At 44.5% G+C, this 17,279-nt stretch overlaps 1 protein-coding gene across 1 annotated transcript in view; it reads left to right on the forward strand.

The window, feature by feature from the left end:
* The window catches only part of UBE2QL1 (ubiquitin conjugating enzyme E2 QL1), a 35,796-nt gene extending 19,812 nt beyond the window's left edge, over positions 1-15,984 (forward strand). The window contains exon 2 of the mRNA XM_081917900.1: positions 14,593-15,984. Within this exon, the coding sequence (XP_081774026.1) occupies positions 14,593-14,724 (132 nt within the window). The 3' untranslated portion in view covers positions 14,725-15,984. The remainder of the gene's footprint in view (positions 1-14,592) is intronic.
* Positions 15,985-17,279: the final 1,295 nt, after the last annotated feature.

The following is a 17,279-nucleotide window of genomic DNA, read 5'->3' on the forward strand; positions in this document are numbered from 1 at the left end:
ATCACGAGCATGTATCCAGAGACCCCTGTTCTCGCGTTCTGAATGTGCTCTGTCCTTAAGTTATGATTCAGTAGTTCCCCTGTTGATTGTCACTCTCCTTATGTGAAACTGGTTGGGCTTTGGGCTGTTGCGGGGATTTGCTCAGTCAGAAAACCATCGCTAAGCTGGTGCTTTGAAGCTGACTCTTGAAACATGTCCTTTCCATTGTATCTGCGCCTTTCTCGCCTTTTTTTGTGGCAGCTTTGAAAAAGCAAATTCCGTGTTAGGGAGCATTGGGGAAGGGATTAAAAATAAAACTGCCAATATAATAATACCATTATACAAGTCTGTGGTGCTATCACGTTTGGAATGCTTTGCGCAGTTCTGGTCACTGTGGGTAAAGGGATATTGTAGAGATAGGGAAAAAACGCTTTAGAAAAGGGAAAGAAAAATTATAATTATCAAGGAGATGGAGCAGCTCACCTATGTATTTCTTTTAAATGGCTGGTGCACTTCCTCGCAGGACAAACCGTTGTGTTTGCTTTTACTTAATTTGTGGGTTGAACAAGACCTTAAATTTGTGAAATTTCCGTTCTGAGTTTTGAATCACTTAATGGTTGTGTAAGAAGCTGATTGATAGAAAATCAATGTGCTGTTTCACATTGCAAAAGATGCTGCGGTTTTTTCGATCTGGTACGCAGGATGAGACCCTATCTGCCCACAGACTGTCTCGCCAGAGTGGTGCATGCTCTGGTTATCTCTCGCTTGGACTATTGCAATGCGCTCTACGTTGTGTGAACCGGAAACTACAACTAATCCATTGCAAAAGATGCTGCGGTTTTTTCCAGAATTATAACCTAGCTAGTGTCAAAGAGACAACATGCTGCATTTTCAGATTTTTATATCCCTGGGTGCACTTGCATCACACTCAATAATGTGAGCAAAGTGGGATTTACTTCTGAGTAAACGTGAATAGGATTAGGCTGAATATACAGGATTATATCCCTCAATAAAGTCAGGAGGATGTAGCCACAGTACTAGGTAAAAACAGAAATGTTGGTTTAAGGGTACTGGGAACTGTAGCTCTGTGAGGGTGAAACCACAGTTCCCAAGATTCTTGGGAGGAGTGCTGTAGTGTATGGTGTGTATAGAGCAGGCATGTCCAACAGGTATGTCGTGATCTACCCGTAAATCACTAGGCATCTGTGGCAGATCATTGGTAGATCGCTGGCTCCCCTCCAAAGATGCTCAACAACTTTGGCTCCCCTAAAAAAAGCTCAATAACTGTGCCCTGCACCCCTAAAAATGAGGCTTTCCTTCCTAAAAAAAAAGCTCATCAACTTTGACCTGAAACCCCCCAAAAGGAGTAGATCACTGCCAGTTTTTAACTCTGTGAGTAGATCACAGTCTCTTGGGAGTTGGCTGCCCCTGGTACAGAGCACAGAAAGGAAAACAAGACCAAAATAACTTGGTAGGACAAAATTTGTCTCTTGGCTTGTGCCTCTCAGGCAGGGGCAACCTATGCATTGGCAAGGTGAAGCCATTTGGGCAGTGAATCTGCCCCCTGCCCCCAAAGTTGCCCTGCTGCCAGCACTTCATTTATGCCGCCAGCCTTGCCACTGCAGCTGCCTTGTGGCAGCACGGCTGCAGCCACAGGTGAGGGTACCGTTACGGCCATGGGTCTGGCAGCAGCACAGTTGCATCGGTGGAGGCAGTGGGGTGAGGACCCAGATCTGCAGGGGGAGGTGGCATCGGGGCACCTTACCTACGGCGGCAAAAAATCTTGGGCCACTCCTGCTCTCGCGACTAATTCCAAGAGGTGGGTGCACTTGCTCAGTGCCAGATTCAGAAACGTGGAAGTAATCTTGCTGTGTAGCTTTGATCCCAGAAGATCCCACTTATACACGGCCTGCTAGGGCTTGGTTTGACAGGATTTTGGAACTGCTTGTTATAGATAGATATCCACACAGATAAGCATTTCTATTCACCCAAATTTTAATTTTGATTTCCTAGCAAATGTGTTCCCATTTATTACCTGTGTATGCTTAAAGGAGGAAAAAAAGATGGAGATGGACCAGCAATTTTGATCTGTTTATTCTATGATGATGGTGGCGCAAAATGATGTCAATATAATAATGAATTCATTCACGTTCGATAGTCATTTCTAAAAGTCATGGTGTTAGTGGGCGCATTATAAATTCCAAAGAAGAACCTCTCTAAGTTGCATCTGAACTTTTCCTCTTTCCCCTGGTGAGCCTGGGAAATGGACGTAGGCAGAATTATCTTGGTTGTTAGTGAACTTGTAAAATAATAATCGTAGAGTTGGAGATAGTGAAAGAAATGCAACAACACTAGCTGCCTACTGGGGTCGCAGGTGGCGCTGTGGTCTAAACCACTGAGCCTCTTGGGCTTGCTGATCAGAAGGTCGGTGGTTCGAATCCCCGTGACGGGGTGAGCTCCCATTGCTCGGTCCCAGCTCCTTTCAACCTAGCAGTTCGAAAGCCTAAAGTGCAAGTAGATAAATAGGTACCACTCCAGTGTGAAGGTAAAAAGTGTTTCCATGCGTTGCTCTGATTTTGGTGTTCCGTTGCGCCAGAAGTGGCTTAGTCATGCTGGCCACATGACCCGGGAAAACTGTCTGCGGACAAACGCCGGTTCCCTCGGCCTGTAAAGCTAGATGAGCGCCGCAACCCCAGAGTCGTCTGCAACTGGACCTAACTGTCAGGGGTCCTTTACCTTTAGCCGCCTATTGAGTATGTCATGGAAGTCCAGCCCTGGAGTTACGAGAGCATAAACGGCAAAAAGGAAACAGGGCTGAAGAGAAAGGAGAATGGGGTTGAGCAGTTAAAGAAACAAGTGGGGCAATTGATCAAGACCATGAGTAGGAGTGACCAGGTGAGACAGACCTTGGCAAGTATGAGAGCTTTCTTCTCCCCACCCTGCTAAAATGCACTGCCCTTCATAAACTCACTTTTATCTGCAATCCGCGTTTAGCTGATTTCAGTTCCCTGCTATGGGCAGATACGGAATAAAGCTGCAAAAATACTCAAAAGAGATTGACTGACGTGTTGTTGTTTTAATAAAACTAATGCTGCAATCCTAAGCACATTTAACAAGGGAGCAAGAGCTCTGTAGGGTTTGTTTCCAGAATAAACCCAGTTAGGACTGCTGTGAAATTATACATGCTGGAATATGGTGCTGCTGTTTCCCTAATTGATGAGCTGCTTCAAGAGCAATGGTTGGCTTCTTCTGGAAGATCACCCAAACTAGTGGCAGGCTTGTAACGCATCTGGTTTTTTTACATACATAGACAAACTTGAACATAGGTGGAGGCAAATAACATAGGCCAACTTTAGGCTGCGAGTTATATCCACTACCCCCAGAAAGAGATATTTGCAACCCTAAATATTCCTTCCATTCTTCAACTCACTAACTACTTCAGTCTGTCTGCTTCAATCTGGGTCCCCCTGTGAGAGCAGATGATGTATCACCTCCTGAACATTCAGATGGGTTTCACATTCAGGGCCGTCTTTATCCAGGGGTGCAGGGCATCCAGGCGCCGAATTCTGGGGGGCACTAGATGTATACCTCTTGATTGGCGGCAGTGAAAAGCAATGGAGCGAAAGTCTCCGCCCCCCTTGCTCTGTTACTCAAATACTCGTCAAATATTCCTGACGAGCCAGGAAGCAAAAGCAGTTTTATCCGTTGCGTTGTTCTTACAAGTGAGCGATTTCCCCCTAAAAAAAAAAGGTCGATAACTTTGGCTTCCCCCCCAAAAGCTCAATAAAAGTTAATTGGGGGCGCTGGGCGGATCTTTGCACCCCGATGGTGCATGCTGAAGACGGCCTGTTTACATTCCACACCATTCTCCAATAAAGCAGGGCTGGATGGGGAACTTGTGGTTCTCAAAATGTTGGACTCCCACTGGTTCCAGCCTGCATGGCCAATGGTCAGGGATTATGGGGACTGCATGGGAGTTTCCCCAATCCTGCCCTAAAAAGCCATTCATTGAGCATCTTGGGTCATTAGCGAACAATTTGATCCATAGCAGATATCCAAAACAGAGACATACTTGGCCAGCATTCATAACAGTAGGCTTAAAAGATAAATCCCCAAGAAGCAAAGGTTATTCTATAGAATGAAGCCGGACTAGGAAAAATAGGGAAATTTGATATTTTATTTCTAAGCTTCATTTGTCCTTTTCTTTTATGTGAAATTTATTTCATTGTTTATTTTTCCCGCATGTTTATAAATTGCTTAATAACAGAACAGTCTCCAAGTGTTTGCTCTTAACTGTGAAATGTATGCAGAAAATCCCATTCATATTCTCCGACATAAATTATATAATGCAAAATCCACTTTGCAGATTTCACAGATATAAAATTTAATAGACTCAAACTTCTGCGAAGAAGATCCTGCTTCCTTGGTTGCTCAGCTGGATGCAAAATACTATCTTCTCCTATCAGCAGGGTGCAAACAAACCACTATATTTTTCCAATGGCTCAGTTGGGCACAAACAAATTCTATCATCCAGTAGCCCTGGACGCCGGAAGCAAACAACTTACATAAAGTGTGAAGGAAGGGAGGAAACCAGCACATTAAAGAAGGCTAGGATAAAGTCTTTGCAATCCAGAGAATTCCTTCTGCACTGTGGAACAGTTTGTTGTGCATATGCAAGAGGGTTGTGCAAGAACTTTGCAAGAGGAAAAGCAGGTTGCGTCCAGAGTTTCTGTACCATGTGAAGACGCTTGCTTCACACAGCTAATAGTGGACATGATTTGTGAAAGGGTTTGCACATCCAGGTTTCTCCCCATTCATTCCTTCATTCATTCATTGCTCCCTTGATTGTTATCTAGTCAGAGACTGGGCTTACTTTATTAACAGATTCCAGAGAAAGGTTTGGTCTGTCTTTTTAAATGGGGGAGCTTTCAAACATGCAACCCATACGTTCTCACTGAAGCATTGCAGTCCAAGAGCTTCTTTGCCACATGACTCTTCTGATTGTGGAAACTGAGTCCTGTATACCTGAAGGAGTGTCTCCACCCCCATCGTTCAGCCCGGACACTGAGGTCCAGCGCTGAGGGCCGTCTGGCAGTTCCCTCATTGTGAGAAGTGAGGCTACAGGGAACCAGGCAGAGGGCCTTCTCGGTGGTGGCGCCCGCCCTGTGGAACGCCCTCCCATCAGATGTCAAAGAGATAAACAATTACCTGACATTCAGAAGACATCTTAAGGCAGCCCTGTTCAGGGATTTTTTTAATATGTAACGCTGTACTGTTTTTAACACTTGATTGGGAGCCGCCCAGAGTGGCTGGGGAAACTCAGCCAGATTGGCGGGGTATAAATAATTTTATTATTATTATTATTATTATTATTATTATTATTATTATTATTATTATTATTATATCTGACTTGCCCACTAATTCCTACCAGCAAAGTGCCTGTCCAAGTCCTGATTTGCTATTTGGCTTGATTTAATTGCATTTTAGGTGCCGAGGATAGGAAGGAAGAATAGAAACACTTTTAGTTATTTTCTTTTTCTAAAAAAAGTTTTCATAATACCCCCCTTTTTTTAAAGCAAAAAAACAAACAAACAAACCCAGTTGCTAATGTGTTGCTTTCCGATCCGTGTAATCAGGGGTGGTTTATTGTCTGTTTGAATGGCAACAATGCAGACTTACCAGCAGGCACCGCAGATTTCTTAATTCCGCCTCTGACCTCAAGCTTCAAAACAAAATTTTCCCGTTGCCAGTTTCCGTGTTTATCTATTAAACGACAGACGTGGTTTTGACAAAGCCAGAGTAAACCCTGGTAAGCCTTCGCTCCATTGCAACTATTTCCCAGCAAATAATGTGGTGGGGAAAATGGAATGTATTTCAGAGATGTGCTTAGTATTGGTCTTGCTCTTGTTAAAGCACTGGTTATTAATATATCTGCGTACAACAGCAGCCAGGGACCTGTTATTTGCTTAACGGAAACCATACGAAACGTAAGGGAAGTTATTGTGATGGTCAGATTAGCAGCCGGGAGCAAACGACATGTGATTTATCCATCACATATGGTGTTCATCTGTCTGCCCCACCCATGTTAAAACATGGGGTTTCTTCTTTGTGAATCTCTGCATGTGGGGATGAATGCCATTTCTATTCCTTGCTACTTTTGGGACAAGAGGGTTGGAGCGATGCAGCTCAAGACACAAGACACAGTATTCACATGCAGAACAGAAAGTAGGGTTGAGAAGAACCTGCAGTGGGCATACTTTGTCGCAAGAGTCCCCCCCATTTCTTGCTCACCTGTGTGGGGTGTTTTGCCTTGGCAGCCCCCGCTTCTGGAGTAGACCAGTCGTCCTCAAACTTGTTTTCTACGGGCCGCACTTTCAGAATAAAAATTTGCTCTCACCACACCGAGAAAACATTGGAAAACAAAAAGAAAACAACTCCTGGGTGCGCTTGATGTATCCCATAGAACACAGCTACTTTATAATAGGAACATGGGTCCTATTATAAAATAATGCAGCTACATAAGAACATGAATCCTTCTCAAAACAGAATTATAAGCAAGCCTCTTATATATGCACCATATAAACTCAGTGAGAGGCGAGAGATTGCTTTTGCTGGCCATTCTCATTTATATCATGTCTAATTTGAAATAAAAAAACCTCTCATATCCTTGTTAGCACACAAAAGCCTTTCTCTTTCATGATCTTTCATACTTGTCAGAATTTTTTTGAAAATATATCTATCCATATTCTGCAATTTATTTATTTATTTATTTATTTATTTATTTACTTACTTATTTACTTATTGTGTGTGTGTGTGTGTGTGTGTGTGTGTAGAGATAGATGGTAGGTAGAAAGATAGATAAGATAGATTAGATGATAGATAGATAAAGATGATAGATAGATGATAGATAGATGATAGATAGATAGATAGATAGATAGATAGATAGATAGATAGATAGATAGATAGACAGATAGATATAGATAGATACTATGCTATACTGAAGTGGTCCTTTGATTGTCCTTGAATCTTCCTGCCACACCTTTTGAGAATGACTGGAATAGAGCACGGTACAAATTTATTTATTGGCATGTGTTTTTCTTTTTGTAAATCTACCAAAGAATAAAATACAGTGCTACCTCGGGTTACATACGCTTCAGGTTACATACGCTTCAGGTTACATACTCCTCTAACCCAGAAATAGTACCTCAGGTTAAGAACTTTGCTTTGGGGTGAGAACAGAAATCGTGCGGCGGCAGCAGGAGGCCCCATTAGCTAAAGTGGTACCTCAAGTTAAGAACAGTTTCAGGTTAAGAATGGACCTCCAGAACGAATTAGGTTCTTAACCTGAGGTACCACTGTATTGGTGTTTTTGTGGCCAGAATACTTGTCATGATCTTAGAAAGTGAAGGTCCAGCTGTGTGCTCAAGCTGCAGAGAGAAGAGGCCTTGCGCAATGTGCTCTCTTCCAAAGTGATCCTCAAGGAAGCACAACGCCCTGCTAAGGAGATGCCGCCCCATCTTGCACTGCACTGCTAGCTAAAGTTATTATGGCTCTCCTGTGTTTTGATCCTTGGTGGTGTACTGCGATTGGCTGCTGAGTTGTACCAATTGAGGTTAAAGGGAGAGAAATTCCTTCCGCCGGGTGTGGAGGTGGTGCAGAGTTGCACCATGAATGGGGGCCTGGCCACTGGATCGAAGGGCTCACTCCGCGCATGAGGCAAGGTGAGGTGACTGCCTCAGGTGGCAGGATCCACAGAGACAGCAGATCAGCCCTTCAAGGAATTCATCGCCCGTCACTTCTGCCACTGCCGTGGTCGCAGCAACGACTGCAGCACACTCGGTAGAGGCCGGATATGCTGTCTCCTCAGCAACTTACACCCCCCCTCCCCAAATACCACCTCTACAATGGCCTCTTGGTGAATAGGTACCTATGACATACCGTATTTATTGCACCATAACACTCACTTTTTTTCTCCCAGAAAGTAAGGGGAAATATCTGTGCGTGTTATGGAGGGAATGCCTACGGGTGGCAGGGGGGATCTGCTGCAGTCGTGAGCAGAGGATCCATGGTTCCCCTTCCTTCCCTCCTCCGTGGCTCGCTTTGAAACAGCAAAGCGGGAGAAGAGCCGCTGAGTGGGGAGGAGAGAGCCTGCTTGCTTTAAAGGAGCAAAGCGGGAGAGGAGAGGAGCCGCTTACACGAGTGTAAGCAGCTCCTGTCCGGTTGGTTCCTTTAAAGCAAGCAGGCTCTCTGTCTCTCTCTCCTCCCCACTCAGCTCGCTACATAGCAGCAAAGTTTTTCAGCTCGCTAAGCCAGGGGTGAGTGGGGAGGAGGGAGAAAAGCAGAGCCTGCTTGCTTTAAAGGAGCAAAGTGGGAGAGGAGAGGCACCTTCTCCTCTTATACCCCTCTTCTGCATTATTAACAGCATCCTTCTCCACCCACCCCACGCATGCTCCTTGTCCCTTGAGTGCTTTTCCTTCCCTCCACTTAAAACGTGGTTACAAAGCACGGATCCACATGGATCCTCAGGATTTCTGCACTGGGTCACCCCAAATTCACCATCAGATCACATAGCATGTCCATGGCCACATCTTGCACCAAAAAATCACACACCCACTGTTGCCTGGGGTGGTGGTGCAAAAACGTGGTTACAAAGCATGGATCCACATGGATCTTCAGGATTTTTGCATTGGGCTACTCCAAACTCACTGTCAGATCACATGTCTGTGGCCACAGCATGAACCACAAAAATCATACACCCACTGTTTCATTTAGAATATTTTTTTTCTTGTTTTCCTCCTCCAAAAACTAGGTTCGTGTTATGGTCGGGGGCGTGTTATAGAGCGAAAAATACGGTATATGGGGTGTCCTGCTGGCATATTTTACATGGCAGCGGTACAGCCAGTCAGCTAGTATATTTTAAATACAGTGGTATCTCAGGTTACAGACGCTTCAAGTTACAGACACTTCAGGTTACAGACTCCACTAACCCAGAAATAGTACCCTGGGTTAAGAACTTTGCTTCAGGATGAGAACAGAAATCGCACGGCAGCAGCGGGAGGCCCCATTAGCTAAAGTGGTACCTCAGGTTAAGAACAGTTTCAGGTTAAGAACGGACCTCCAGAACGAATTAAGTTCTTAACCTGAGGTACCACTGTATAGGATTTCGTCCCAAGTCTCTTTCAGTGGGACTTAATCAAAAGAAAGTGAACAGAGTGTTGTAGCTTTAGATGGCCTTGAATTTTTGCAACCTGGCAGGGGTTTGGGGGCAGGAATTTACAGAGTGGATGCCAGCATGGCTAAGCCGGGACGGGGCAGTAACACTTATGCATTTCAAGGGTTGAGGACTTACACATAAGGTAAAGTAAAGGGACCCCTGACCATTAGGTCCAGTCGTGAACGACTCTGGGGTTGCGGTGCTCATCTCGCTTTATTGGCCAAGGGAGCCGGTGTGCAGCGTCCGGGTCATGTGGCCAGCATGACTAAGCCGCTTCTGGCGAACCAGAGGAGCGCACGGAAACGCCATTTACCTTCCCACCGGAGTTTATTTATCTACTTGCACTTTGACGTGCTTTCGAACTGCTAGGATGGCAGGAGCAGAGACTGAGCAATGGGAGCTCACCCCGTCGCAGGGATTCGAACCGCCGACCTTCTGACCGGCAAGTCCTAGGCTCTGTGGTTTAACCTACAGCGCCTATGTGAAAGCCTACTTGCATCTGTGCTCAATAAAGTTGTGGCCACTTTGATTCCAAGATGATGCTCCTGAGCTCGCAAATGCAATAATGGTTTAACCCACAGCGCCTCCCACATATATACATGCATAATTTTGTCCGCTTGCCACCTTTCCACAGTTCAAACCATCCTCAAACACAGAGAAAACAGCATAGCAAAAGTATTCAGAAACAATAAACAAAACACCAAAAAATGCACAACCAAACTGAACCATTTCCACATAAATTGCACGATCGAAAATAAAGATGAAAAAACAAAAGCAACAAACTTCCCCTGAAAAACAGCACACCAGTATAATCGACTGAGTTTGCACATCACAGAGGATGCAGTTAGGAGTGTGCCCTTAGTTTGCCTGTTGAGGCAAAGGAGATGCAAAGGACAAAAGCCTCTTCAGGCATCTCTCCAAATGTGGGCAGCCTTTTACATTAAGTCTCCCATTTAGTGGAGGATAAAAAATATTTTTTTTAAAAAAAAAACCCATATGCCTGCAGGGGGATGGAATGGTGAACTCACTGAGTTCTTTTCTAATGTCCAAAATTCTCCCCTACCAGAATGAGAGCTTTTGGGCTGCTACGGTTGTTATTTTTTAATGTTCACATCACAGCATCTTCCATTTGACTATTTTCAAGCCCAAAGCGTGAGGAAGGCAGCGCAATAATTGAAGCTGCCTCCTTTCCCCCTTGAACTGGGATCCACCTTCAAGTGAGGAGAGGGCAAAAGAGGTGATTGTCTTCTAACACTTTCACCACCCAGACTGTAATAATTATTATTTATTTGTTTATACCCCGCCCGTCTGGCTGAGTTTCCCAAGCCACTCTGGGCAGCTCCCAACAGAATAATAATAATAATAATAATAATAATAATAATAATAATAATAAAGCAATAAAACATCAGACATTGAAAAATTCCCTAAACAGGGCTGCCTTCAGATGTCTTCTAAAAGTCGAGTAGTTGTTTATTTCCTTGACATCTGATGGAAGGGCGTTCCACAGGGCGGGTGCCACCACCGAGAAGGCCCTCTGCCTGGTTCCCTTTAGCTTCTCGCAGGAGTTAGGTTAGGAAGGAGGTTGTTCCCCTCCATGGGCAGAACCAAGATACACTGTATTTTTTGCTCCATAAAACGCACCCTTTTCTTCCTAAAAAGTAAGGGGAAATGTCTGTGCATCTTATGGAGCGAATGCGTGGTCCCTGGAGCTGAATTGCCCAGGGGCGAAAAGCAGATTGTGCTTTTTTCTTTTTTCGAAAGAGGGAAGTGGGTGTTGAAACAAAGCCACTAATGGGCAAGAGATCAGGGAGGGAGATCAGGGACGCTAGCAATAAAGGAGGCTGCCTGGGAGGAGGGAGGTAAAGACAGCGAACTTGCAAGGAGAGGAGACAGGAAGACTAAAGCAATGAGGGGAGAAATTAGAAGAAAAGGAGGAGCAAAAAACTGCTCCAGCTAAGGAAAAGACACTAAGGCAAACAAGAGGGAAGGGAGTGTTGAAAGGAAGCAGCTGGTTGGCAAGCGATCTGAGAGAGAGATAAGGGACGCTAGCAATAAAGGAGGCTGCCTGGGAGGGGGGAGCTAAAAGCCTATGGATCCTCAGGATTTTTGCATTGGGTGGGTCACCCCAAATTCACCATCAGATCACATAGCATGTCCATGGCTACAGCCTGTACCAAAAAAACCACGCATCCACTGTTGCAAAAGTGTGGTTACAAAGCACGGATCCACATGGATCCCCAGGATTTTTTGCATTGAGCTACCCCAAACTCACCGTCAAATTACATGTCTGGGCCACAGCATGAACCACAAAAACCATACATCCACTGTTTCATTCAGAATATTTTTTTTCTTGTTTTCCTCCTCTAAAAACTAGGTGTGTCTTATGGTCAGGTGTGTCTTATGGAGCGAAAAATATGATTGGATGGATGGGGGCAGGGCAAAAGGAAATATAGGAATACAGATGTGCAGGCCTAAGGAAAATTGGAGGAGGAGTTGAAACAGTTTTTTATTTTTTCAGTGGGGGGGAAATGGACTTGAGGATTAAATAAAAAATTAAAAAATGAACTGTTTTCTCCTTTAGAGAAAATGCTTTTAAGACAGGATTTTAAAATTTTTGTTCAGCTGCACTTTACCCTGTCAAAATGGGGAAACTGTTGACATGCTTAGCGCCTACTCTGGGGCTTCTCAAAGGTACTTGGCTCATCACTGTGGGAACAGGAAGCTGGATTTGAGGGGTCAAGGTCTGAGGCTGCAGGCTTTTCTCACATTTTTATAATTCATTTTATGATCTTAAAGTAATGAGTGCATGTCTAGAATTGGTAAGACAAAAACTGTCACATATATTTCAATTTCCCCTAACATTTCTATTTCATTTCTCGTTACTGGGGGAGAATGGGAGGGGGGAATTGTACATTCGTCAGGGCTTCAAAATCTTTAGCCAAATTTCACCTACATAGTTTGGAAATATATTGGAAGAACGGGGGTCTTCTGCAAAATATTTCAGCCTGGAAGTAAAATGAGAAATGCCCCTTGTTTTTTGTTTATCAATAATAAATAAAAAAATATTCATTTGTGAGATAAAAAATGGCTGCTTAGGGCGACCTTACATACTACGTTTTAATTTGTGAGTGCTACTGTTTGTGTCCAAGAAAACACACAACTAAGCAATTTATGAATGGTGGCTTTGGTTTCATTTTCTGTGTGGGGATACTGATATATATGTATCCGATTCCTGATACATAAACCTGGAATAATACACGTTTGCTGCTTCTCCCGTATTACATGGCACAGTCTTCTTCTGATACTCATACTCAGGTTGCAAAAAGTATATTATGTCATTGCCATGTTCTGTTATGCAGAGGGGGGGTCCTCTCTCTAGACCAGGCACCCCCAAACTCAGCCCTCCAGCTGTTTTGGGACTACAACTCCCATCATCCCTAGCTAACAAGACCAATGGTCAGGGATGATGGGAATTGTAGTCCCAAAACAGCTGGAGGGCTGAGTTTGGGGGTGCCTGCTGTAGACTTCCCTACAGCTTGACAACAAAAAAAGTCCTTGTTTTAGGAATATGGAAGGCTGCTTGAAATCCTTCAAAGCTAAATTGGAGTCTGCATTTACAAGGATTGTTGTTTTTTTGTTTGGCAGAATTACCGTATTTTTCGCTCTATAAGACGCACCAGACCACAAGACGCACCTAGTTTTTGGAGGAGGAAAACAAGAAAAAAAATATTCTGAATCTCAGAAGCCAGAACAGCAAGAGGGATCACTGTGCAGTGAAAGCAGCAATCCCTCCTGCTGTTCTGGCTTCTGGGATAGCCGCACAGCCTGCATTTGCTCCATAAGAGGTACACACATTTCCCCTTACTTTTTAGGAGGGAAAAAGTGAGTCTTATAGAGCAAAAAATACGGTAACTATTTTTAAGGGGCAAAATCCACTTTTTAAAAAGTTTGCCTATTCTGTGCTTTAATGTGATGCTTCGCTCATCTATAACAATAGCAGTGGGCCAGGTCTTGGTTGATTATCCAAACCTGGCTTTGACCTCGAAGGTACATAAATACTTAGGAGCACCATAGTCCAGCTCAGGCATCAGGTACCCATAGGTACCGATTGTGTGAAGGGTCTGTCTGGAATGTGCCTGCCTATAGTCCCATTCCCTAGATGCTGGTGTGCACACCAGCCATGCCCCCTAAGCAACAAGGGATGAAACTCAGTCTAGATGCATACAGATGTACCGTATTTTTCGCTCTATAGGACACACTTTTCCCCCTCCAAAAATTAAGGGTAAATGTGTGTGCGTCCTATAGAGCGAATGCAGGCTGCGCGGCTAAGCCCAAAGCCAGAACAGGGAGACGGAGTGCTGCGGAGCGCTCTGTCTCGCTCTTCTAGCTTGGGGTTAGCTGCGCAAAGCCTCTGCAGGGCAGTGGGGTGAAGAAAGCAGTGCTTCCCCCCGCCAGCCCCAGAGAGCAGGTCAAAAGGAACCTGAAGCCTCCGGAGCCCAGAGGGAACTCCTGCCGTGCTCCAGAGGCTTCAGGTTGCCTTCACTGAAGGCTGGAGAGCGAGAGGAGTCAGTACGCACCGACCCCTCTCGCTCTCCAGGCTTCCAAGGTAGCTGCCTGGAGCCTCCAGAGCGCAGCGGGAACTCCTTGTTTTACAGGGGGAGAACAAGAAAAACAAATTTCCCTGTTCTCCCCCTCCTATGGTCCGGTGCGTCCTATAGAGCGAAAAATACGGTACGTGTCAGGACTACTTCCATGAGGACGCAAACTCTGATCAATCTGTAATCGTCTCCTGTGCACATAAGAAACTTGTACAGTGGTGCCCCGCAAGACGAATGCCTCGCAAGACGGAAAAGCCGCTAGACGAAAGGGTTTTCCATTTTGGAGGTGCTTCGCAAAACGAATTTCCTATGGGCTTGCTTCGCAAGACGAAAATGTCTTGCAAGTTCCTGCGGGTTTTTTTCCTCCCCCCCCCTTTTTCCCAAGCCGCTAAGTCGCTTAACAGCTGATCCGCTAAGCCGCTTAACAGCGGATCCGCTAAGCCGCTTAACAGCTGATCCGCTAAGCCGCTTAACAGCTGATCCGCTAAGCCGCTAATAGCGCTAAGCCGCTAATAGGGTTGCTTCGCAAGACGAAAAACCACAAGACGAAGAGACTCGCGGAACGGATTCTTTTCGTCTTGCGAGGCACCACTGTATCAGTCATGCCTTAGCTGGAGTTGTGGCCAACTCATGCATTGCCATTCAGGAAGGAAGCTTGACCCACACATCTGTGAGAGCCCATGTTCTTACTGAAGAGGGCTGGTGAATTCGTATTGCTAGGAGGGATTTATTTAATGCTTGCATCTGCATTGGGGTGCTGAACACACCTTCTCTCCCCCCCCCTTCTTTTCTTTTACACAGGGACGCATCTGCAGAAAAGCTGGGAAATCAAAAAAATCCTTCAGCCGCAAGGAAGCCGAAGCAACATTTAAGAGCTTGGTGAAGACCCATGAAAAATACGGGTGGGTGACCCCCCCTGTGTCCGATGGCTGATGCTGTGTGCAACCCGCTCGTCAGACGCTAAACAAAACAACACGACATCGATGAAGTACTCTTTGACATTTCCTCAATGCTGTATACCACATCCATCCTTTTTCTACTTCAGCTTCTGTTAGATATCATGAATGTCATGGAGACGTCCAAATTATTTATGAACAGATCTGTTTACAGAGGGAGGGAGGGAGGGGAAATGTTGTATAAGATTATATTTTGAAACTGGCGAATGATCGGTTGATCATTAACAAGTCACTTTAGCGCAGATGTTGAGATTGTATCACTTGCCCCCTTCCCCACCCCGCCCTCTTCTTCCATCTGAGCCACACTTGTCGCCTGCTTCTCCCCCCCCCCCGCCCCCCCATGGCACAGCAACACCAACCGGGCGGTTCTGGAAATTCCATCCATCGTTGCTTAGTTCATTTCCATGTAAAACGAAGCAGTTAATATTTAAACAAAGAAGCAGTGCATTGCAGATCCATGTTTGCTGTGCTGTTTTTAAATCTATGTTTCCAAGCAGGTCAACCTAACTTGAAGATGTGTTTTTTGGTTTTTTTTTCCTGTGGAGCTGTGGTCTGCTGTGGCTAAATTTTAGACCTCATTTGTGCTCTGTAATATGACCTTTGGTTCATAAAAAAGAAGAAAAAAACAAATTCTAGCAAAGACAGACGCTCTAGTGTTAAAAAAAAAAAAAGGAAAAGCACCCAGTTGGTCAAAATGTGCTAGCTATGGTGATATTGTGGTGTGCTGTTGTTCACCAATAAAACCAATGTGCTTTGACACCAGATGAACCCAAGTCAAGGGGCTGTGAGGAGCCAAATGGTTTTCCTCTTCCCAATAGGACAAGGTACTTTTGGAACAGTGTATTTTCCTGTCTGCTTCTGCAACGGTTGAACAAAAAAGTTAGACAAAATGCAGAAGAGTTAAGCTTAAGTGTATGGTATTAGGTTCGAAATGATGGTCTAAGTACAAAAGCAAAGTCCGATTTTTAAGACCTAAGGCATTTCTGTGACTATTTGTATGCCTGGATTTCCCTACCCACCCAACATAATAGATAAGTACTTTTGAGTCCCATGTCAGAGAGAATCAGTTAACATATAAATGTCCAGCAGGGTCACTAAGAATTCACATTCCCTCTTCTATCAAACAAGTTTTTAAGACTTCATATAATGTTCCTAAGAATACAAAGGGTGAGTTTGAAATGTGGAACCCAAATGGAGAATTGTGTTGGACACATTCTAAATAAAATCAAGCAAACGATTGAATTGCCTCAAGATTTAAGTCATTCTGTTTGCAGGACTACTGTGTAACGCTAGAAATCTTACAGATCTATTACATTATGAACACTTTCACAGCATTTTTGGTAAAGACCTTAGGAAGTTTTTGATCATGAAAGGCGATGAAAAGAAAAATTGCAACACACTCCCAAGCATATTGACTCAGAAGTAAGTCCTGCTGCGTTCAATGTGACTTGATTCTTTTTAAGGATGCTTAGGACAGAGGGCTATTAAGAAGTTTTCCATCATAGACAAAACCAGGCTTTAAAGACATCTGCATGAAAAAGTGAAATGTTCATGTATAAGGCGTTTGGTAGCAATGATAACAACAATCCAGACACAAGCCACCTTTGAAGAGTATTATTTTCCTTGCACATCTAATGGTTTTCCCATTAGGGAAACTTGCATAACGAAGGTGCTTCATTTTGTCCGTGCTCCAGAAGAGCTAGTGATTGGGTATCGGAAGCATTTTACTGGCCTGAACAAAATTTTACCTTCTTTGCTGATTCCCAGAAATGGAGGGCGCAAAGGCAGACGACAAACCAGAAAATGTTTTTTTTCCTGTTTGTGTGCATGTGAGCTGTCCTAGTGCATATGATTGCACAAAAGCATCATAAGGGCGTCTGCAATTTCCATTTACTTGGGTGCACTGCGAAAGCTGAGCGAAGTGACTACAAACACAATTTGAACGTGAGTTTGGACACACTGCTTCTAGGCCTTTGTTTGAACGACTTCTTTCAGGGGTTGGAAGGGGGAATTTGCACGTACTTGGCAATCGTTCTTGACAAAACTGCATGCCCTCATATAACGGAAATAAAAACATAATGTAAAACAGGCGCTCCCCTTTTCTATCCCCGATTCGGGGATCTTACTTTCAAACAGAAACACATGAGAAATATGTAAAGGACACATATCGCAGAAAAGCTCAGGCTCATGGCATCAGTCTGAGAGAGGTTGGCCCTTATGCCATAGTCAACCATTTTGCCAGACCTCTGACTCTGACCCAAATTCTTTGGGTTTGGGGTTGGCCAAAGACCCCGACTCCAAGCCTCTGGACTCACTAATCGTTCTGTGGACCACTTGCCAAAGCTGACATGGGCCCGTCCCAACCAGAAATGGAAATACAAGATTAAAATACAATTAAAATATTGAAACATTAAACTATTAAAATGCAGCCTCATCACAGGAGAAGAAAGGAAAAAGAAAGAGGGGGAGGGAATCAAATTGGCTCCAAGCCAAAGGCCAGGCGGAACAACTCTGTCTTACAGGCCCTGCAGA

This window comes from Podarcis melisellensis, assembly GCF_964234715.1.
Source record: "Podarcis melisellensis genome assembly, chromosome: 7".
Classification (NCBI taxonomy): Eukaryota; Metazoa; Chordata; class Lepidosauria; order Squamata; family Lacertidae; genus Podarcis; species Podarcis melisellensis.